At 40.3% G+C, this 25,185-nt stretch overlaps 1 protein-coding gene across 1 annotated transcript in view; it reads left to right on the forward strand.

Annotated features, from left to right (window-relative positions):
- LOC144828843 (desmocollin-2-like) overlaps positions 1 to 24,602 on the forward strand; it is a 144,865-nt gene extending 120,263 nt beyond the window's left edge. Inside the window, exons 15-16 of the mRNA XM_078687380.1 lie at positions 14,748 to 15,041; positions 22,683 to 24,602. Coding sequence (XP_078543506.1) covers positions 14,748 to 15,041; positions 22,683 to 22,883 — 495 coding nt within the window. The 3' untranslated portion in view covers positions 22,884 to 24,602. The remainder of the gene's footprint in view (positions 1 to 14,747; positions 15,042 to 22,682) is intronic.
- Positions 24,603 to 25,185: the final 583 nt, after the last annotated feature.

The raw sequence follows: 25,185 nt of genomic DNA on the forward strand, positions 1-25,185 counted from the left end.
CTTTTCGCGTCGCGGCGGTGAATTGCAGGGTGGGCTCCCGCTTCAATTAAAGAGAATTGCTCTGTGTGCACCCGCCAGTAAACACTCAAATGCGGGATGGGCACCCACGAGAAATATGCATAAAGCGAAGTAGGCTCCCACTAATCGAATCCACGGCAATGCGGGGTGGGCACCTGTGAGAAATATGCATAAAATGGGGTAGGCTCCCGATAATGGAATCCACGGCAATGCGGGGTGGGCACCCATTTCTGCAGCAGCAAGCCGGGATTCCCTCGCAGCCTCGCATTGCAGACACCAGCTCCTTTCTTCTGCTGGCAAGTAAAGTTTAGAGCACTCACGAGGCGCTGGATATCCAAAGATCCAAGGGGGACAGCTGGGCCTAGGGCGGCCAGCACATAGGGTCCTCCAGCAGGGAGGAAAGCCCTTGTGGCGGTTCTTCCTGGGCCCCAGCAGCAGCAAGCCCCAGAAATTACAGGGACACCACCTTTCATGGGGTCCAGCCCCTATATTTATATTACCTCTAGGCTTTGTCTGCCCTGGCACAGGGCTTAGGGAACCAGCAAAAACTGGTTCAGGGGGAATTGGAGCACTTTGTTTACCAGGCTCCTCTGCCCCTTTGTCAGGTGGGGGCTCGCCATCAGACACACCACAGGGGGGCGGAGCCAGCATGGTACAGGCGAGGCACAGACCTATTCCGGGACCAGGGACTTCTCCTCTCACTACTCCAAATGTAGATGTCCCATTCAGCCTAGTGCGGACTCATCCTGCCCACCTGGAGCCACACACACCTCACCAGCACCTGTCTCTCAAAAGCAAGATATGCAATTCACATCAAGCAGGTAGACACATAGCACACAAAATGACAACTTCCAAAAGTGGCATTTTTAAAATAGGTATAATAAATCTGCGCACACCATTGCGCTGCATTTATTATTACCATTCCAAATATACTGAACTTGACAACGCTGCTCCTCTCATAACAGGAATGTCCACTGAAACACTTATCAGGGAATCCCCAATGCATTCCTATGGGAGGGCAGCCTCACAGTAGTGAGAAACCAAAATGGCTGTTTGTCACTACCAGGACATGTCACACACTTAAGATACATGTCCTATATTTTACCTACTATGCACCGTGCCCATAGGGCTAGCTAGTGACTACCTTAGAGGTGACTGATTTGCAGTAAAAGGGGGGTCACAGACATGGCACACACTTTAGGTGCCACGTCACAGCGGCAGTAACACTGCACGCATAGGCCCTGCAATGGCAGAGGTCTGAGATAGTTTTGAGAGGCTACTTTGGTGGGCGGCGCAATCAGCGCTGCAAGCCTACCAGTAGCATTTAAGTTACCAGCATTGGGTATATGAGATACCACTTTACAAGGGACTGACAGGTAAGTTAAATATGCCAAATAGGTTTAGACCAATCTTACCATAAGTAACACAGAGAGCGCACACACTTTACACTAGAAAGCAGTGCTAAAGTGCCCAGAATCCTAAAACCACCAACACCTTGTCAGAAAAAAGGCTAGGAGAAAGGCACAAAATGTAGGGATGACCCTGCAAAATGGGCTAATTGCAACAGGAGCCTTAAAGGTATACTACTTATGATCGTTGGCAAACAGTTGGCATCATTGTGAATAGTGGTCGGGCCAATTGCAGCACTTTATATGTCAACCTCCCAACCAAGTAAATTGCACGTTGATGATGATTGCATAACACAGCAGACAGCATGACTAAAGTGTTACAAACAAGTCTACAGTATACAAAACATCAATTAGATCCTAGTTCCGACTTCTTTTCATTTAAAGATTTTGAAACTGCTTTACAGAAGTTTGATATGTGAGAAATTTGTTCTTCTCAGATTTACACGCACAGTTTGCACAATTTTCCCACTTTAAGGTGTCCACAAAATCCTCTATAGTAGATATGGAAATATATACAAGTCTCAGACTTTATGAATACTCCTGTTTAACTATGCTTATTCTTGATGGTTGTCCATGGAGTGACCTAGGTGCAGGACCACACCTGTTGAAAATGTGCAATAGAACATTTGTTATATTTGTTTTGCTGGAGTATCCCCTTCTAAGGTACCCCCTTGAAATATGTTGATGTGCCGTTCCCTTGCACATTCACCACTTTGGACCTTTATGCAACAGAGTACTTTTGGCATCTGGAAGAAGACCTATTTTTTTAACGCTTTGTTATCACAAACTGATAACTCTCTCGGCTGGTTATACGCATGAGATATCTTTGAAGAGGGCCCAATATAATCCAAGCAAAGCCTAATTATTTAAGAGTCTCAATATTGACTATGCAGTTAATGACAGTCATTAAAAAAATTCTTTGAGGTTGATTATCCTCACAGTGTTAGGTGAAAGCCCATTAATCAGACAGTACATTTTTCTTTCTCTGAATAAATCATTGTGTTTTAAGTTTTACCATTTATGAACCAGACTCATCCAGAATATTGTCACGTGAACAATATATTTCCTCCTAGGATCCTATGCTTCTTATCGATATATGGTTTGCATTTTTCTTGCTGTGCTTACTTTTGCATCGAAGAGTCTAAAATGCAGTTTATTCTTGTAATATGATATCTTCTACGTTAGGTTGAGAAAGTTCTGGTCACACAATTGCAGCTTCTGTTTAACAAACTTATACTTTCACTTATGTGTATATACCTCCTGATTTCTTTCTCTTGACCCAGGGGGCATTAACCATTGGTTCTAGTGGGATGTGAACGCAGGAATTGGCTGGTATCTGGGAAAGTGCTTTGTGAATACGCTGGCCTACTTTTAAATGATGGTAACAATCTTAAAGTAAATAGTCACTGGTGAAGCATGCATGTAATGCCTTAATGCAGAACACAGATCTAACCCTACAGATTTGAACTCACTTTACAATGCATATAAATACGCTGGAGCCCCAACTACAGCAAGTTTGCATAGTTCATGAACGAGAATATGGTAGCTTCAATGAGCGTGGGTATGTGTACAATATTGAGGCAGGGCAATATATACATTTGCCCAGATGTAGGTGTTGGTTACAGAATCTGCCCACTACAGAAACCTGTCTCTTCAATAAAGTATTTAGGTGAATGTTAATGGTGTCCAATTCAGCACTTCTCGCTACACAAATGTCACAGATAAAGGAACAGTTGCTGCTACAAAACTCATTTCTTAGCTTGTTAAAGACTGGCATACAGAGTCTTCACATTATCTGTTGAGACAGTCATAAGAATCTTGTGCTTGTCCCTGTTCAGCTCACTCACTAGCACTCTATCATCTGCATAATCCACAAGTTGTTTGCAGTGTCAGCTCTACAGTACTCACAAATTTGAGAGGAGAATAAGGCAAAATTACACATGCACCAAATAGGTTTTCGCCAGAATCATTTTAGTTTGGATAGTGTCCCTTCACTTCTATTAAACTTCGAAGAATAGAAGAAAGGGAAAACCAGTTTATTACGCCACATGCATAGATTTCCTAGCTGGCTATGATGCTCACAGAGCAACCTTACAGTGGAATGCCCTAACCTGGCAATTTTGATTGAGTTGCTTAGAGTATTTTTCCATACCAATACAGGGGCTAGAGTTCCCATAGAATCCACTGCCAAATAAAATATCTCTGCTACAGTGTATAAACAGGGAAGCTTACTAGCTCCTTTACAGTTTTCCTTTTTTTATTTATTTACCAAGAGTTGTACATCCAGTTCAAATATTCCAACATTATGCATACATTTAATTGATTTGATTTTGGATGCATTGAACGTGCGATTACCCAGAAAAGTGGTGCAATATGAAACAAAGTACATCTAAAGAAAAACAGAAAAATTATGTATAATTTATGAAAATTGATGAGACATTTTTCGGCTCAGATTTAGAGGGAGAACATTTCTTGCTTTAGCAGTGACCACAGAAAAAGCATGGCATCACATACGTGCCTTCCTAAATTTATGGACAATAATGTAATAAAGGAAGCTGAATCGAAGGACCCCTGATTGCGATAAACAAGGAAAAAAGAGTAGTCATACGATGCCTGGAATGAAGACTGTAGAACGGGTTGTGAAAAAACATAGGGCTTTGAAGAGACAGCCGCTGTGCATTGGAAGTCAAAGTGGATGGAGGAGGTGAGATGAAATAGTGGTAATTCTACTTAAACTAATATTGAGACAGGCAGCCACATTTTGAACCAGTTGGAATCTGTTGAAAAGATAACCAGGCTCAAACATAGAGCAAATTTCAATAAACTAACAAAGAAGTGATACGTGATTTAACTAGTGGTTTCCGGGCAAAACTGGGCAATAAAGGAATGATTTTCCTTATAAAGTTGATCATAAAAAAATAAATTGAAAAAAACTTACCAATTTATCCCTCAAATATAAATGTATAGTCTAAGATGATACTGAGATTACATGTCCTGGGGGCAAGAGTAGGAGGAGGACACATAGGATTAGACTACCAATTCAAGAAACAAAGAGAAGGAGGTTTCCAACAACAAACATCCCTGTTTTGTTGGTATTGGGTTAAAAAGAATTGGAATTCATCCAATTAGCCACTAAGCATAGACCTCTTTTGATTTGGTCCTACAAAATAAGCCCAATATCCACCAAGTTTGAGAACAATCTAGGTATCATCCACCTAGGCATAAAATTGGAGGTAAAAAATCTGATGATAGCCGCCAATGGGGTAACGTAGATGTCGATAAGTTTTTGGTTCCAGCAGGAACCTTAAAGAACCCTGCATTTGTTAGTCATGAATGTTGAGTGAAAGGGGCAAAAAGGTACTGCATGGAAGCGATCTGTAAACAAAGTAGAGAACCAGTTGTTGATTGTGTGCTTGATACCAGTATCTTTAAGCCAATCTAACAGAATGTTTTGGAGTACTTTGTCAAAGGCTGCTGAAATGTTTAATAAAATGAGAGCAGTTGATTCTCCTGCATCTGTTATTCTAATATCATTTCTAAGAGAGACTAATTCAGACTCAGTCCTTATGTTGGAACGAAACCCTGATTTACAGTCATTCAGTAGATTATGATCTTTAATACACGTGGACAGTTATTGATTAACAAAGCTATCAGAGGGACTTTGCAACCAGAGGCAGAAGCAAAATGGGGCAATAGTTGGACATGTCTGACAGGTCTACGAATGGTGTTTTAAGCAAAGGGAACAAAAGATCCTTTTTCCAACAGTCAGACACAATGCCAAAACTCGGAAAAGAATTGCAGAGCATTGTAGGAAATTATGCTAGAGACAGAACTACTACCTTGGCTACTTTGGCCGGGCAAGTATGAACAAGTAAGCTTGACGAGATGATCTTGAGCTTACAGATAGTGTCAGTTTGACTAACTGGCATGAAAGCAGTCCACATATACATTTAGCTGTTAGGCACAAGTGATAAAGGAACTTAACTAAAAAATCTTCTTCTAAAAAACAAATCGCAAAGTTGCAGTCAAAACTCCTGAGATTGTGCCACAGAGGTAGCGACTGCCTCATGGCAAGCAAGAGTATTAAATGTAGTAAAAATCTCCCTGTGTAAATGTTTGCAGGTGAAATACACTCATGGTCGTACTTGGATGTAGTCTTCTGTAAAAGCTTTTTGTTTGTGTGCAGCTAATTTTTATAAGTATCTTTATTGACATGTTATAGGAGCATCTTTATATTCTTTCAATTTTTTTTCCACCATCTCTAAGCAGGAGTTCTTCGGTAAACCAAGGAGCAGACAGCATTATCCGATGGAACTTTCTTGGTATTAGGTGGATGGTGGCATCTAGCCAGTGCCATATTCACCCAACTATTGAATAGAGCAGAATTTATTTTGACAGCAGAAGAAAAGGTCATCATAGTAGATTATAAAATAGAAGCAAAGTGCAGAATGTCTAATTTGGAACAAGAATGGTAGAACAGCCTTGACTGGATAAGGGGGCACTATGTACGAGAGATAGGTCTGCTAATAGTAAAGTAGATACCCTTATGATCAGACCTCATTGTCCAAAGAGTTCATAGACTAAATTAAAGATTGTGGAGCCAGAATAGGACCAATAGTGTATCCTGCCAAATACGTGGGTCCAGACACTTATTTAGGGTGTTTAAGAGCAGCACAAGAACTAATTAGCTGTTCGGAAGCCATATCTGTTTCATGATTGACATGTAAGTTAAAATCTCCAAGAACAATTATATTGTTGATTTCCCATCAAATAGCAGAAATCGACGCAAGCAGGCAAGTAAGAGAACTGTTGACGAGACCAGGCGGTCTTTATCTAACAGTTAACTTAACATTTCTGAATCCTTGATGTGATCTAAAAAAGGATGGATATAGTTGTAGTAGATTTACAAATGACTACAAGTCTACCACAAGCCCTAAAAGTGATACATCTGCTTCATATAATAACCTGGAGAGATGGATGGCCAGTGAAGTACTGGAACCTGATTCCTGTTTCAGTTATGAAGGCTAAAAGCTGGTCATTGCTGAAAATTAGGTTCAATACCTCAATGCTGTTCATGCATTGATAAGAACACTACTAAGGGCCAATGTTTCTCCATGAGAATGGTGTGCACCCTGCACATCTTTCACAGAAAATAGATGGGACACAAAATCGAGTCCAAAATATCCCCCAAAAATATTGAGAGGTAAATAAGTCTTGATTGTCTATACCTCACTCTACACTTATATACCTATGCACCACATAAACCTTTAAGGTACGTAGATGTGTAGGTAGAAATAGGTAATCTATACTTCTCTACAGACACTTGCTTTTTGATATTTTGTCCCTAAATCGTCTGTCCTCGATATTCTTGTACCACGATATTCTAGGGGTGCATAATAAGTCGTACAATCCACGAGAACAACTAGGACAATGCTTAAGCAATGAACTATATGGGAGGGAGAGGTGAAAACTTGAGAGGTTTGTGGGAATGAAATAGGAGTATTAACACTGGAAGTTTTGAGAAATTCTAAAGTGGGAGTAAAAAATGTGAGACAAAGCTCAGAGGTGTTAGCTAATGCTATATTTAAGGAAACATTCAAGGCTGTCCAGTTAACGGCACATGCTAGCGGATGCAACAAAACAACTAAATGGTAGGAGATAGAATTCAGTCAAAAGTGTTGTTTTCAAATTTTTACTGGTTGCTATGCCTACGGTAGCAGGCATACAATCAGGATATGTGAGAGACTAGAGCAATAGTCAGGGCTCAGTTCTGACCATAGTTTACCGAGCAGTTTGTTGCACAGACAGTCTCCGGTTCTAGGCTCTGGTTGAAACTTAGTCCATACCTAGACTCATTAATCTACTTGTATAGCTTTAAAGTGCTTGTCATTTGGAAAGATATATCATTTTCCCAGTAATCTCTGGCTAAGGTAACCTTGCCACTGCCTCTCAAGTGACACCTTAAGGCCGAGCTACTGGTTCCAGGAGGAGTATTCATGTATGTATTGATAACATGGTATGCAGTCCAGAATATAAAAAAGTAACCAAGCATAATTAATTACTCATGGGTTACTATCTCTGGGCCTACCTAACACTTTTACTAATAGTCTTCGTTTATATGTGGGTTGCTTTGCCTATTTAAAGACCAGATAGAGTACAGCCTCTAGTATAGCATGCCTGGTCTTAGCTGTTTGTCCTAAATAAAAGCACTACAAAGTGCCTGGCTCTAGCTTCTCCTGGAAAGCAGTCCTTGGCCCATGGTTACAGCTGTTGCTTTCCCTAACGAAAACTGGACAGTGTAGCGCAGTACCTGCCCCACCCCCTCGCACAACAATACAGCAAGTGCAGGCTGCTGCAGGTCACGTCACTTCTCCCAGCTGCCACTCTGGTGGGTGGGTGTAGCACTGAGGAAATACCCCAGCCACTGAAATGCGCTGCTGGGGGGTGGTAAAACAACCCAGACCCCCAACACACGTCCCCTTCATTATCTAATGCTTCCATTGCCACCCAATCACAGTTAGCATTTTTAATTTAATAAAAGTTCTCCTCAGTATGCAAAGTGGGCTTTTAGTCCTCCACTCAGTCGCTTTCTCTGTTTGGCGGGGCGTCCATTTTCAAAACTGCTAATACAGGACTGAGGGAGAGCATCAGGGGTAATTGAGAGGGGGCAGCGTGCCAACATCACTTGAAGGAGACTAACCCTTCGAAGCCAGGGGCAGACTTCAAGCGTGCACGGGGACCCATTGCCAGGATACACATTTGATTGACAAGCACAAACTAGCTAATAATAACAAGTGCCAGTGGCTCTTAAAACAAGCAAGGACAGGTATGGGGGTGGGGCGAAGGCGACAGCACATGGAGAAATGGTGGGTGGCAGGCAAGGGAGGGAAAAGCAGTAACATAGGGGAAAAAACAAGGCAGTCAAAGTAACATGCTGATCACACAAAAGCCTTCCGGAAGATCGAACAAAAGCCTCATGAGCTAAATGCAAATGCCGCCAGCTGGGTATGTTTCACTTGAATAGCACAGAAACACCACATGCCGAAAACACAAGCAGAGAAGAAAAAATAAATAGTGCCTAAAAACTAGCATAAATAGACGGGTGGGAACTAGTACATGTAATAGGGCCAGTCGCCATGGGAGGGAACCAGGCACCAAACGGAGGGACAAATACATCCAATGCACCACTGAAAAGCCAGCATTTCAGAATAGCACACAAATGATTGAGCGAAAAATTGATGGACGTGCTTGAAGCCCACAGAGTAGATACAGCATGCCTCAAAGAGACCGCGTATGCTCTGTCTAGGCGAGACCTAAAAAGAATCTGCCATTCTTGTCCTCTCATAGAGGGCAAAGAAGAACTTTTTGTGGGGAAAAATATAAGCTGATTTTCCGGTCCATGAGATGGTGAAATTTGAAGGCAGGGTATTTAATTATTTAAATGTTCATTCAGATGATTTAAATGACACAGAGATGATCAAAGGGAACAATTTTCTCACAATGTGGAACACCATTTTCCAGCTCGAGAACACAGTAATGTGAAATATGCTTCCACATGGATATTTTTTAACTCCGAGCATGTGAGTGTTATTCGTCATTGTTTGTAGAATGCAGTCCTGTTGGTCTACCGTCTCTAAGCACCTCTCGATGTCTGAATGGAGGTATTTTATGTCCCGTTTTGAGGCTTACAATTCAACCACTAAACTGTAAACTTCAGGAACATCTCTCGGGGAGCAGGGCTGGACAGATGGTTCCAGGAGGCAGTACAGAAAAAGAAACACACTACACCTTCCTACACACATTAACTTGTTCAAATACCTAACACTGCAAAGCAGTATTGTTTGCTTACAATGTTTATATTTAACTTTGTATGTATGCACATATATATCTATATCTATACTAATATAATAAAGAGAGAGCCCAAACCTTTGAGGCGGGTAATCTCAGGAACGACAGCACCAATCACAACACCCAACACAGCGTTTGAAAGGGCAGTTGCAGCAGAAGGACATAGACTATGCAGACGCCCACCGTATACATTTAAAAGGTAAAAGAACTGTGCCAGCAAAGTCTTGTGGGCGTGTCTGCGTTGTGCTGTGGGCGTGTGCTGGGGGCGTGACAAACACTGGGGGCGTGTGGTACGTTCCGCCCTTCATGCCATGTCTCATATCGTGTGCTGTGGGCGTGTGCTGGGGGCGTGGGCGTGTGCGGGGTGCGGGATTACGGGGGAAAAAAGCGTCGTTGTGCCCAATATTTCATAGTTTTTTCTTCCCAGGTTCTGTACATTCCAGCTCCGGGTGTCCACCCTGCTCCCTTTAAATACCCCTGCACCCCATAATCATAACCCACCCTTACTCCTTAAAATACCCCAACACCCTTAAACACTAACCAATCTTAATCCTATAAATATACCCTGTAACCCAAAACCCAAACCTATCCCTAAACCCTAAAAATACCCCTGTACCCCAAAACCTAGCCGTGAACCCTATAAATACCCCTGTACCTCAAAACCCAAACCTACCCCTGAACCCTAAAAATACCCCTGTACCCCAAAACCCAAACCTAGCCCTGAACCCTAAAAATACCCCTGTACCCCAAAACCCAAACCTACCCTTGAACCCTAAAATAGCCCTGTACCCCAAAACCCAAACCTAGCCCTGAACCCTTAAAATACACCTGTACTCCAAAACCCAAACCTACCCCTGAACCCTAAAAATACCCCTGTACCCCAAAACCCAAACCTAGCCCTGAACCATAAAAATAACCCTGTACCCCAAAACCCAAACCTACCCCTGAACCCTAAAATACCCCTGTACCCCCAAACCTAGCCCTGAACCCTAAAAATACTCCTGTACCCCAAAACCCAAACCTAGCCCTGAACCCTTAAAATACCCCTGTACCCCAAAACCCAAACCTACCCCTGAACCCTAAAAATACCCCAAAACCCAAACCTAGCTCTGAACCCTAAAAATACTTCTGTACCCCAAAACCCATACCTATCCCTAAACCCTAAAACTACCCCTGTACCCCTTAACCCAAAACTATATCTGATCCCTTAAAATACCCAAACACCCCAAAACATATACCTCAGTACCCCAAAACATATACCCCTATACCCATACTTACCTTATCCAAACCTTAAAAAAAAGCATGCTTTTACCATTCATGCATTTACAACGAATTTCGTTGTAAATGTATGCGTGGTAAAAGCATATAAATTGTAATGCCATGCGTTATAATGCCATTGCGGAGTCATGGTACTTCCGTAATGAAAGTATGCGGAGTGATGGTATGCGGAAAGAAAGTTGCGGAATAATGGGTGTCTACCCTCCCCCGGTAAGTACATTGGTGGCACGGCGGCCCACATCTCCAGCAACATACTATTTTTTCACCACCGATTTGAAAAATGCACAGGTCTCTCTCATTGATGTCCGGTACCAACATACACTTTTAGACACACCTCCCGCCACAAGTTCTAGAATTGCGAACTTTCGAGCTGGGGAGCTATGTTCGAATCTCGGCATCAGCTCAACGTCCTGTGATACCAGGCAAATAGCTTTATCTCCCCGTGCCTACCACAAATGAATGTGTTCTTCTGGAATGTAAATTTTGCTCATGCCATGTTGTCGAGTTCGCGCTATATAATATTGCAAGGAAAAATGAAGTAGGGAAACTCGTGTGCACACACTACTGAACGCGCACTCTTAAGTGCATCAGCAGTGCACTGTGAATCGGAGCGTTTGACAGGGCTGTCACAGATAAGAAATGCTATCAAAACGAAATCCTTCAAAACAATATACTACTGGCCGGCAGCAATTCATACCCCGACAACGTCGGGCCGGGCTGCTAGTTTACATATAAAGCTATTGATTTAGACCCAACTGCAAAGTCGGATATAAATATGTTAAGCGCACACACACAGACACACATGCACGTCCCTATTGCCTCTCCATTACTTGCTGAATTACTTATATACACATTGAGAAGTCCTAAATAAATGGATTATCCTATATTGAGATTAGGCTGCCGAACTTTGAATTTGGGCTGTACAGATTTGGAATTGTTACATCAGGGCTTAATCACATAGATATGTGGGTTTAGGAAAGGTGTGGTCATGTTTTATTTTGTGAGTGCAATTGAAAGCTTTTCATTTCATTGTTGGAGCAAAATGCCTTGGAATCAACTTACAGGAAATCATATAAAATAGTACAACGAGTCCACCATTCACTGGGATTGGATCACTGAAAGAATATCTACTGAAAGAATATCGACTACCCAAAATATCGTTGAGAAAATATCGACAGTCAAAATATCGAGTTTCTATCTACAAACAGGTAAGTACAAAAATATCGAGTACAAAATATCGTTTCCAAAAATATCGTTGTAAAAAATATCGACTTTACTAAAAACAATGTTTAATTACATTAATATAAAACATTAATTACTAAAATATAATTAACAATACTTAAAATAACTTTTAATAATTAAATAATTAATGAAAGTAAAAAAATTATTTTTTTTCATCATATTTCTTAAAACATATATATATAGTAACAAAATTTAATTAAATAATAGGCAATATTGTATATGTACCCCAAAAACCCAAAACTGACCCTGAACCCTAAAAATACCCCTTTACCCAAAAACTGAAAACTGACCCTGAACCCTAAAAATACCCCTTTACCCAAAAACTGAAAACTGACCCTGAACCCTAAAAATACCCCTTTGCCCAAAAACTGAAAACTGACCCTGAACCCTAAAAATACCCCTTTGCCCAAAAACTGAAAACTGACCCTGAACCCTAAAAATACCCCTTTGCCCAAAAACTGAAAACTGACCCTGAACCCTAAAAATACCCCTTTGCCCAAAAACTGAAAACTGACCCTGAACCCTAAAAATACCCCTTTGCCCAAAAACTGAAAACTGACCCTGAACCCTAAAAATACCCCTTTACCCACAATCTGAAAACTGACCCTGAACCCTAAAAATACCCCTTTACCCAAAAACTGAAAACTGACCCTGAACCCTAAAAATACCCCTTTGCCCAAAAACTGAAAACTGACCCTGAACCCTAAAAATACCCCTTTAATTTAACATAATTAGCAATTAATCAATTAAATTAAAGTAATTACCAATTACATTTTAATTAATTAAAAAATATTTTTTAATTAACAATTATTTAAATATTACTACCAATTATTAAATTTACATATTTAATTAATTATAATTAAATTACTTCCCACCCTATTCCCCTATAAACCCACAACCCGCTACAGAAAATACATTATTTTAATTTACATAATTAGCAATTAATCAATTAAATTAAATTAATTACCAATTAAATTGTAAATAATTAACATATATTATTTAATTACCAATTAATTAATTATTACTACCAATTAATAAATTTACATATTTAATTTATTATAATTAAATTACTTCCCACCCTATTCCCCTATAAACCCACAACCCGCTACAGAATAAAATTACACAATAATTAAACAAAATTATTAATTAAAAATAATTATTAAAAAAATGACACTTTTCACATATATTATAACATAAAAACACTATAAATAGTTAAATATTATTTAAAAAATTATATTTTTTACTATCTAGATTATATACTTGGATATTTTCACTGTCTATATTATTTACAGTCGATATTACTTCACTTACCTTAAAAACGATATTTTGACTGTCGATATTCTGTCTAGTCGATATTTTCTCCAAACGATATTTAAAACTCGATATTCTTTCCAGTCGATATTTTGGAGTCGATATTATGTCTGTGCACCACTGGGATTATCACGAAGGTAAACCCACCTTCAGTTTTTGTAGTTAGAACTGAACTTATTCCTCTGCCTCTAGTGACTTTCCTTTCCATGATTTCCACTCTGGTGTATCTTGAAACTCGATTAAATAATGTTAATGTCAATGTCAGAGCATAGCCTTTTCTGCTGTTAGCTCTTGTATTTCTTATTAATTTCCTTCACACTTTAGCAGTGTTTCTACTCGTTTTGAATACTAGAGGTAGAACTCTTCCTTGCTTTATCTAGAGATGTGGTTTGGACTTTACTGACCTTGCTTTCATAAATAATTATTTTTGCCATTGATATATTATCATTGAAGTCATTCATGGCTGTTTTGTCAGCATTAAAATACATCCATTATACTAACTTTGACATCAGTTTACAAAACCATTTGAACATCTACGTTCAAATGAATTGTGTAAAAACATGATATACAAGTGCAAATTTATGTTTTGTATTCACGTAGCATAGTTTTACACTCCCTTCCCTCCTAAATTATACTCCCAGAGTAGTCTGAATGGTGCAGTGTAGGGGACAAGCCCAAAGGTTCCACCTAGCTTAGACTTCATGTGCCTGAAATCTTCTCTAATCCTTGTAGAGGCTTGGTCTGAGGTCTCCATCCATCATTCCAGATAGGGGATAGCATTCTCTTCACAACAAAGTCCATTCAGCATGCAGCAGTTGGGTGTCTCTAACATTAGGGGGTCAGCTGTGTGCTTCTCCAAATCAGTCTTCTCAACTAAACTATTGCAGTGAGCTCTATAGTCCAGGACAAACGTACAAGCCAGTGGGGTGATCCAACAGGTATGTTGTGTTCCAAAAGACACTTCTTCCTTGGTTGACCAGAGGTCTCTGCCCCAAATCGTTTTACCAACCTTTTTTTCAAATTGGTCCAATATTACGTATTATAGCACAGTAGTGAATGTGCCTTTGTGGGTATTGGTCGGCCATTCCAAGTCCTGAATGTATACACATTCCAAAATCTTGAGTTTTTTGGGTGCTTACCAAATTTTTCTTTACCCATTCTCTGCCTACAAATAGTGGAATATTTTCTCCTGTCAAGAAGAAGCGCAAGTCTGTATATTAGGCAAGACATGCAAGGGAATACTCCTGAATTCCAATTTGCAATAGGGAAAGAATTTCTTCACATCAAGAATATAAAGTTACAAAGTTCAATACACTCATGAGAGACATTTTGGCAGCCATCATTGAATACTATGTACAATTACACAGGTGAAATGCTATTGCATTGCTCCAAACTAGAATTACAAAAATGTTTCCAGTAGTACTCAATGGAACCTGCAACTATCGCATGTTTCCACTCCTGGTAACCTTTGAAATTCATAAATGGTTACCCAAATGTAGCCGTAAAACTCCAAGTGTAAATCTTCACATTTCTTTGCTAATCAGACGTTAAGTTTGTAAGTTGTTTGCATATTGCTCACAATAGCACCTTGCTTCTTAACTATCTTTAAATAAATAACTAAGATTCCATTTTATTTTGTAGGATGCAAATTTTAAAGTTCCCATCCATATCACAAATGCTAATGTAAGTGGGCAGGCACCATCTGGTTCTGGTACGTTTGGACATGGAGTAAAAACAGGAGGACAACAAACAACAGGATTACTTATGAATGGGCAGCAAAATATGGAAACCATTCGAACAGGGCATCAAACAATGGAAATGCTTCGAAGTGGACACCAGTCAACGGGCTCAACTCGAGGAGGGCACTACTTGTTGGACCCAGGGAAATATTCATATGCAGAATGGCAGAATTTCATGCAGGCTCATCTGGGAGAGGTAAGCAGTTTTCAATGTCGGTTTTATTTTACTGCATGTAGTTATGTGAATGAAACTGTAGTAGGGCTTTCTATTAACGTTTAGTTGCAGACCTGCCCCAGAACAAATCACATGCGTAATGGAAATCACTCTTGTTCCACTTGGTTTACATTGCAACCATCCATCCCCAACTAAAGGTGACAAACACAATCAAATTCAGTTTAAATGCCCAAAAATGTTTATCGGGACATATATGTTGACTATATGAGTAAACACCATTCTGTAAAAAAAAAAATGTAAATGTGTTGGACTTGTAAGTCTCTTAATACTTCCAGTTTGGCAAACCCCTCATAACAAAGCTTCGGACTTTCTGTGTGAGTTGGCCTGATGGAGAATGACATGATATAGTCATATTCAAACTTCACATAGTTTTGCAAGCCAGACTTAAAATGAAGGAAATGGGCATGCATCATTACATGCAGCTAGGTCAACACAGTTGCACTCTGCCAAAGGAAGAGAAGAGATCTACAGCCCTTCTAACTTTGTTTTTATGTGCTGAGGAAATAAACCATTCCAGGAATTACCGAATACAGAAGACGTTTGATATTCATTCGATTGGCAGAGACAAGATCATTTGGGTTTTAACAACATGAAGTTGCACATTAATTGTATTTGAACATAAAGTACACTATGCCCCACAAGATTCAGAGTTGGAATTAAATTTCTACTAGCAGATTGCTACCAGGAAAAACACAGTTAAAAGGTCTTAAATTACATTAACTCAGCACTGTTTTGCTGATAAAGTCACCCATGCAGATATCCTACACGCATTTCTCTTTTTTCTTCTCTCAAATCATTTGTCTGTTTTTCTAATGGTACTAAATTTAATTCAGATATTTATTTAATCTATTCTAGTCACTTATGTTCCTATGGATCATTCTACCAGCAGACAACTGGCGTTGTAACTCTTCCCAGGTCCCAGAGTGGCCTCAGAACCTCTTTCAATAGCTCCTGTAAAGCCGACAGGTGATGCCATCAACTTCCATTGCAGATCCATCTCACCTTCGGACATGATGACAAGGAGCCACATAGAGGCATCCCCTTGCGTACTAATGTCAGTTTCTTTTTTCCACACCCAGCTTGCAGATTAGGAGCATTGCTTAGTCTGACTTAGTTTATCACCACATTTTTAAATTCAACAAAAACACACTTTGGCCGTGTGCAGGGATGTCACCAAGAAGACAAAGGGTTTCAAGATGTGCTGCCCATGTTAGGAGTAGATGTTGGTGATGTCAATTTGCTTTGCGTGCATCTCCGCCAAACATAAATCCAATTTGTGTGACAAGTGCTTCTTGATGGACCTGAATACCATCAGGATAAGAGAGGCCAAACTCTGTGTTACGGAAAACAAAAAGAGAGGTTGATCTGAGTCCAAAATCACATTTGAGAAGGAGAGTTGAGGATGACACACTAAGAGTGTGACCAAAGCTCTCATATGGGCAGGTGCTTCCGATCCAGAGATTGAGTGTGTAGTAAGCAGTTGCATCACCTGATTCTAAATTTAGTCTCTTACTTCAATACAGTACCAACTCTAGAGACAGTGCTCCAAAGATCCCCAGTTCCTCAATTCCGTAGCAGGATCTGTCTGCAACTCCAGACAGAATTCTGCCTGGTTGCTTTCCCTTCCTCTGACTGATTCTGGTTTAAGTCAGCCTGCCCCACAAATAATTCTAGACCATGTCTTCAGTTCTGTATTGCACCTCTCCTTCAGATCTTCTGTTGGTGTCAGCTATAATTCCTACAGTACCAGATCTGGATCTGTCACCGGCTCCTGGATCTGGAACCGTCTTTAGCTAGAGGCCACTCACTGTTGTGGTACCCAATTACGAAAACAGATGCAGGAGGCATGAGGGCTCTGCTCCAGTTCCTTTGCGTTGGCAACATTACTTTGAATGAATAGAAGACACTTTTAGGTCAGATTCATACACCGTTCGTAGCCAGCAACATGTTCCATATCATGAGAATGATGAGGAAAAGGCAAATAATATGCTTCCAAACTATAATGGAGAAGTTGTCCATGTCTTGATTTGCATAAAGCCAGTGGCTTAGATACCTCTTCAGAATCTATCTTGGATTTCCCTTTAGAGGCTTCCTATGGAGAAAAGTACATCCTTTTTGGTTGTGGTTTGAAGGGCTGTGGAAGTTCTGGAATTGCTGGGTCTCACTGATGAGAGCTGGTGGTAACCTCCCCATGGAAAATGTACAACCTGTTGCCTTTTTGCCTTTCAGTAATGCCCTGACTCTCTCAGCCCAGGCTGCATGTTCTAACCATTTTTTGCCCCAGTTGTGCCATTGTGAAGTGTTACAGGTCAGTGCAACGTGATCCAGATTTTTGATTATGAAGTAGAAATCCCTAGATAGCCTTGTAGTACAGGCCTCCATGAGCAAAGGAACCCACAACTATTATTGGAGAGAGAATAAAAAAAATTTGTGCTCAGGTACAGGAAGTATTTTCTTCTGCCAGTTTGGGATTACGCTCCCTGAATGCAATTTGTCTCCTAAGCTATTATACTCATTCATTGTGGAATTTATGCATGCAAGCTCTTGCCATCCTTGGCAGAGAACATGCATAGCACTTTGACTCAGAGAGTAAAGGATGGTTAAGATGCTGCAAAGTATGTTTTACGTTCTGGGTGAGACACTAAGAAATCTTACTTCCTGTTCTTTGAGCACCAGCATCATACTTCTGTGCCTTGTTTGAATACATTCCTTTGGCTTCTTAGTGAATGTGCAGGCTTTTCTAACGGAAGTGCCCTTTAATAGCTGCAGACTGTTTGCTGAAAAGGCTAATATGGCCTTGGAGTAATTCAAAGGCAGGAGACATATGGCCTGCTCACTAGGGCACTTTCTCCTGCTAGCCACAGCACAGGAACTTCCGACGATACTCAAGGGGTCTCGCTTATAACTCATCAACAACTCTCTCAGCAAATGTAACAACTTTCTTTCATGGTGGTAGAGATGGGCGCATCTAAATTATACGTTCATTAACAGCAGCAACATTCTTCATCCTTCTCTTCACCTGGCACCATTGCCAAGCCTCTTTGGCTTGTCCCCAGTGTAATGTTGAGACTGGTGGATGACAGTATCCAACACTGCCTGCTTTACTGGTGCCCCATCGCTTTAGACCATTAGGTCCTTCAAATTATCCAAGTTGGTTATGCCCTTCCATTTCTGGATGCACCTCCCCACAGTTCCACAGTTTACTGTCACACCCCTGCAGATCATGTTTGACCCCATCAAAATAAATCATGGTTTTGCTAACCAAAGGAGTGTTTAAATTGAAACCAGAGACAGAGAGAGGAATGGAGTGCTACTCACAATACTCTGATCCCGAAAATGGATAGGGTCCGTGACTGATTCTAAACTTCAGACTCATGTACTCCTGCCTCAAGAAAGAAACGTTCAAAATCTCGTCACTCATGTTCTGTAGGCCTTGGTACCCAAGGACTGAATGGTGACTTTGGACATGCAGCTTGCATTTCAAGTACCAGTCTCGTAGTCACATAAGAAGTACCTCTGCATTGCAACAGTGTCATTCAATTTCCAGTTGATCGTACTGCCCTTCAGACTTGCATCAACCTCTTGAGCCTTCACAAAGATCATGTTGGTGGTTGACTAATCTTCACTGGTCAGGAATACATGTTTTCCTGTAACTGAACGAATGACTACTAAAGATTGGCTCACTGCTGTGGAGTTTGGTTCATCTGCAGACAATGTTGTTGTTGCTGCCCACCCTGTGGTTCTCCATCAGCAGTTCCAGATCTCATCAACAGACAGAGCTGAGGATTCCCTTTACCGGGGTGTTTCTGGAAATGGACTTGAAATCCTTTATACAATGATTTTGGGACATTCAGGCTATGATCTCAGTGTTTCAGGTGAGGACTCCTGTTCTGCCTCAATGATTGTGAGGCTGTTTTAGCTTGTGGAATTGGGCCTCTTGCTGATGTTTCATGCCTGTTTTCCTGTGTCGGCCTGTGTGGGCCCCTCAGTGAAATCTGTGTCTGCACTGGGCTAAGCACTGGAGACATCCTTTGTACAGAATATTCATTTTTTACGTTGAAGTTCAGCACCTTTGATGGTAGATGACAGATACTACAATGTTGTCTGGCAAGCCATTTTTCTTGCAGCCTGTATAGCTCACAGTAGGGATGGGTGCATCATTACTGGCTGGGAAGTCACTTGAACTACATGGTGATCAGAAACCTCTGGGGTCGGATGGAGCTTTGCCACCACATAAATCTTCTGGGACAGCGACCCATCTGGTTTACCTTTAAGGCCTTTTAGCCTTCCATCAGAGGCAGTTCGATACAAGTGTTCAAGGACAACATGACCACTATCTGGTACTGCAACAAAAGGGCAGAGTGGGGGTTGATGAACATTGTCTATAGGAAAGGAGGCTTTGTTGATGGCTGGCTGACTGGAGTTACCCATTGGCTAATCAACTAGTGGGCTTCCTCAACATCATTGGCTGATGACTCAACAGGAGTCATCATGCATGTCATGAGTGGTGTCTGCACCCAGAAGTGGCAGGGGTGTCTTTGCCCAGAGAGGTGTGCCCTTTGTAAATAGATTTGCTACATCTGAAAATACTTAATTTTCAGCCTTGTGTGCTATGAGGTTTCCTCAGGGGTCTACAGGGTATGCTTTACCCCTTCTGTGGATCTCACCTCTGCTATAGGTCTGCTATAGGTGTTCCTGCTTCTGCCACAGATCCAGCTGGTTGAGAAGAAAGTCAAGCAGGGCTGGGCACAGCTGATTCTCCTAGCCCCAAATATGCCAGGAGGCTTTGCTACTCTGAACTGCTGGTCTGGCATCTACCATCAGCTTTGTCTTCCTCTTCAGTTGGACATTCTGTCCCAGCAGCAAAAGAGAGGGTGCTGCACCAAAACTGCCAACATCTGGACATTAATTGGGATCAACTGAGGGGCTTTGTTCTGCTGTCTTAGCTGGTGGATGTCATGAGGTTGCTCATCCGGCCTTCCACCAAATCTATTTTTTGGACCTGAAGTCCAAGTATGTCTCCCGATGAAGAAGTGGCAGGTTGATACGGTTTCTTGAATGACTTCCTTCATGCCCCCTTCAAGATGCCTCATTTAGGCCTTAATTTGGTTCTAAAATCTGTAGTATGTGCTCCATTAGAGACTCCTGATGGTTGTGCTCAGATGGTCTTAACCCTGCAGAACATGTTTCTCATTGTCATCACTTCTGCGCCGTGTCTCCAAGCTCTAGGCCTTGCCAGCTCATGTAGTAGTAATCAAATCTTTAGCCATGTTTTTTAATATAATCATCTAGACAGTATCACAAATGTAAATCGCAAATAATCTGCATAGAGAAACAAATATGCACAATTTCATGCTGTTGTAGAATGTATAAATATAACGGAGACCAAAATATAATAAATGTATAAAAGATATTGTTTTTTCCCCCCCTTTTGATATATTATTGTTCAATAAAAATACACAAACCCTATTTGTACCGTGCACTCTTCTGATGATTTAGTGTTCCTATTTTCTTGTCAGTAAATATCCACCCTTTTACCCTGTTCCTAATTATTGTATTGACACACGGCCACATATCCCGAAATTAGGAACTCTAGTCGGGGGTACCCCTGTCCTTTCTTTCATACCTTGCCAGCTCATGTAACAAATGCTACAATTGTCCTTCCTAATTGGTGCTTAGGAGTCATTCACGTTACTCAGGAAAGTGGTGTCCCCTTTCCATGTGGGCTATCCATCACCCTTCATATGTTATTTTCTTAATTTGTATTATTTTGCTGCAAAAAGAAATGTTGTAAAAAAAAAATTAGAAGAATACAAAGGATGCTCATATTAAATACTTGTAACCCATCTGACAATAGCAATGAATCACAGAACAGAGTGGAGTTCTAGTACACCTCACAAAGGGTCGGATTGCTAGCTTGCTCTTTAGGAGCCAACCCACTGGGGAGATATTCTGAAGCTTTTTTCAGATCCACCACTAAGTTATTGGGTTATGAAAACACTTTTTAATGTAGGTCACATGCATACACCTATTAATAACCTGTACGAGTGTTACAAGTATTCTTTTTTTTCAAGGTCACACTATTTCTGACATAGCTACCTCTTGACAGAGCTACCTCTTAGCAGCTTTTGCTGTAACTGAAATAGCAATCACAAGCCCTAGAAGAGATTCAAAGGTTACAAATTCATCCACAGGAATTTCAACTGCACAGGTGTTCCTCAATAATAATAATAAAAACATTTATTAAGCGCCCGAATACACTAAAAACAGTGCGTCTCCGCGCTAGGATGCGTTCCAACACAGCTAAGAAATCAAGATCAGACCACGGAGAGGAGAGGGGACAGGGGAAGAGAAACCCTAAGGGGCAGATTTATGAAGGCCTTGCGCCGCCGGTGCGTCATTTTTAACATGGGAAAAAGTGACGCACCGGCGGCGCAAGGCCTTCATAAATCTGCCCCTAAGTTTATACTAATCTTCAGGAAATAGATAGGTCCCCACCAAAACACAAGTTATAATACATGTTTTTAGAGGAACCATTGATCACTCCCTTAATAGGATACGTACCATTTACCATGCCAGAATTGTATTTTACGTAAATTGATGCTTTGATGTTTCACATCAGATAGACATGTGGGTCGTTCTGACCACAAACTACAACAAACTTGACATCATTTCTGATATATCTTGGGTGGTTGAGGTACTTGAAACCCGGTTTAATACGAATCTTTATTTTAAAATGCATTTCATTGGGATGCAGCTTCCTGAATAAGTTTGTAACTATTATCGTCATCAGAACATTCTGCTTTCTGTACATAAAAGTAGCAATTTTGTTGAAATGCTCCACCACTTTAACACAAACAGTGACGAAACATGCTCATTTGGTTCAGGTCTGTTTTTGAAACTATGTAAATCACTTAATGTATTAAGTCCTTTAAAAAGACTCAAAATAGAAGAAATCGTGCACTCAAATGAGGACTTACAATTTTGATTTATTCATTTAATAAACAATTGTAAATCTCAATCACAATTTCACACTGTATTCTGTGTTCAGAAATTGGGAGAATTTAAAGGCACCTCCAACTGAAATTTATTTTCACCTGATGTATTTTCTAGAAAAGGAGATATCTTAAAGTTAAAATCTGATGATTGTCCTGTCAACACTTTTCCACCAACGTTACTGTAGAAATCAAAGACACTCACAATAAAGACTGTGATGTGTATTTTTTTGTTTACATTTTTTGGTCCAAATTTTTCCAACATAAGAATCCATTCATAACTGGATTTATCCCCAAGGAGGTGACATACTTTAAACCTATTTCAGTAATAAAGTGTTATTTAGAGGATTATCTACATGCTTTGTAAAGTTTTTTTGAAGCAAGACTATGCTTTCCCTGGAAATACTGTATTGCCAACATAACTAGAAATACAGTCACCGTGATTTAACCCTGAAAAGCAATTTTTGGTAAACTTTCTTCATCAAACTGTGCTTTCGTTTTTGGAAATAAACAGTGTAAGAGTTGCAGTAACAAACATTGCCTTTGTCAATGATACATGTTTGTAAAATTGTTAAGTGACGTATCTGTTTGTTGTTTATCTGAACAGAAGGTGTACCATTGTGGCCAGGATGAAGAACTTCAACGTACTGATGATTATATTCTGCCTTACAATTATGAAGGAAGAGGATCTGCTGCCGGCTCAGTAGGCTGCTGCAGCGACATCCAAGGAGAAGATGAGAGGATTGAGTTTTCAAAAACACTGGAACCAAAATTCAGGACATTAGCAGATATTTGCACAAAGAAATAAAGGCACCTGCTGGATCATTGAAAATGACTTTTTCCTCTGCCACCAGATGTTTAAAACGGTATTAGGTGGTCATCTGATGACATTATGATATCCAGGACATCATTTTGCGACTCTTTGGTGCACATCTGATGTGCTGTTCCCTGCATTGACACTATAATGTAAACTGTTAACAAAAGTTACCTTGGGGAAAGGATAACAGGTTTACATCGTCAAGTTTAGACTTGATCAATTGAGTAGAAATCGGAGGCATACGATTCTAAAAATTATAATGCCAGGAGCAGGGACTGTGGGAAAAGCTATTAAGGCGCCTCTACAAAATTCTTCCAGAGTAGCACGTTACAGAATGTACTAGCAACTTATAGTATTAGAAGCCACATCAGCCAAGCCAGCTTATTGTATAAATTGGAGTTGTATAGCATAATATTTTTCTACTTTTGAGACAATCTATAAATGAATGGTTGAAACTCATGCACTGAAAAGGGTTGTATAATGTTATGCTCATATTTGTAACTGCATTAGAAAAGTTTATTTTTTTCTGATCTCTTTTAAAAACAACGATATTCTGCACAGTAGTTCACACTTGGGCTTTAATTCTTTGTACCTCTGCATTTAGGTTCTTTCGAACGTTGACATTTAGCACCACATTTTTAATTGAAGGAGCAAGAGTAGTGTACAAAGGTTTTTAAATGGATGACATTACGACTGTGGTTTTATTTTTTAAATATATTTAAAAATGTTTGTGCTATTCATCAAGTTACCTGCTGCCTTTGCTAGCTTCCATGCTCAACCTAAAACTTCCAAAGCTTTTCTTCTTTAATTTTGTAATAAAACATAATGGTGTTTGATTTCTGTTGATTTCATTGTCATTTTCCACATTAATCTCATATCTCACAAATTGGTGTTGGATGTGAGATTGCCATACACATTCAGTAGAGTAAAATAAAGTACAAAAAAACTTATGGTATGTTGCAAATAATTAATGGATGGCAGAAAATCATTTTCTAACCATCTATTTGCTTCAGATAAGAGAGGTACAAACTTTGCTTACTCTGTAAATATAGATGTCCAAGTTCCAGGTGTTGGTGGTATGTGCCTCATTAAATGCGCAACTTGTATTCAGTACTGGAAAATGGGCCAAAGTGGAACTGAACTCAATTCAGAATGTGGGCCTATAATAGTTCAAATTGTTTTGAGTGTAGTTTCAAATTGAATGTTGTCATACATTATATGTTAAGAACACGTCTTCTACCTTTTAGTGCTGTCACTTGGTGAAAACTAAACTTCGATTCAGGTTTGCCTTAATATATTATGCCATATTTTTCAAATTGTACAGTGATTGCAATATTTGGCATATTTTTGTACAGCATTACCCTTAGGCTTTTCAATGCGGTATGTATATATTTTTATGAACAGTTTATTTAGGTAAAGTTACTTTTTTAAACAATTGCACTCTTCTCCAAGCTTAGCCTTTTACACAGAAACATATGACCTATAGAGAGAGTTCCATAACGTCCAGTCCGTGTACAGTAATGACAGAAAAGTTTACAATAAATGAATGCGAGTCAATGCATTTAGAAAGCTAACAGCTAACATGTTAAATAATGTTTAATTTAATTTGCAAAGCTCTGGTTTACATGTAAGCTCTACTTTCAAGTGCTCCAAAAGACTTATTTTGTAAATTACGATTTCTAAGAACAATTAAAATGATCAATACCATTACTTTCTTGCCTCATTGACTTATTATTCACCATTTTTACAGTCTCCGGTAGTTTCTCTTCATATCTTCAATGATGTGGCCTTCGGGAAATGTTCTAACTCCTTTATTAGCCACTGTGTAATGCTAAGTTTAGCCAGGGTCCAGGAGCCATTGATTTTTCTAATAAGTAAATGACAATTGTTCAAGGTGCGGGAGGAGATATTATCTAGTAGCTAATTTTCCAGTTGGAGAATCAGAAGCCCACATTTTCACAGTTACTAAGAGGTGAGTGAGTCTATGGGCGGCGTCATCTTTCGCAGTCCAGCGCTGGTTTTCACGGTTGCCGACTGCCGAAGCAGAGAGTGAAACTGAGAGGAGGGCGAGGTGCACGGAGGTGCTCGGAGCGAGGATGCAGCATCACAGCGAGGACGCCTCCTACCTCCCGTTCTACCCATCGGCCCCAGGACCCCCCAGGTGCCAGAGGAACCAGAGGAGCCCCGGATAGCACATGTTGGCAAACAGCGGGGGTCAGTGGGGGCCCATCTGTCAGCCATACTCCGCAGGCCGCCATTTTAGGCTCGGGGGTTGGGACGACGTTTCGGAACT

The sequence above is a fragment of the Lissotriton helveticus genome, chromosome 4_1 (assembly GCF_964261635.1).
Source record: "Lissotriton helveticus chromosome 4_1, aLisHel1.1, whole genome shotgun sequence".
Taxonomy (NCBI): domain Eukaryota; kingdom Metazoa; phylum Chordata; class Amphibia; order Caudata; family Salamandridae; genus Lissotriton; species Lissotriton helveticus.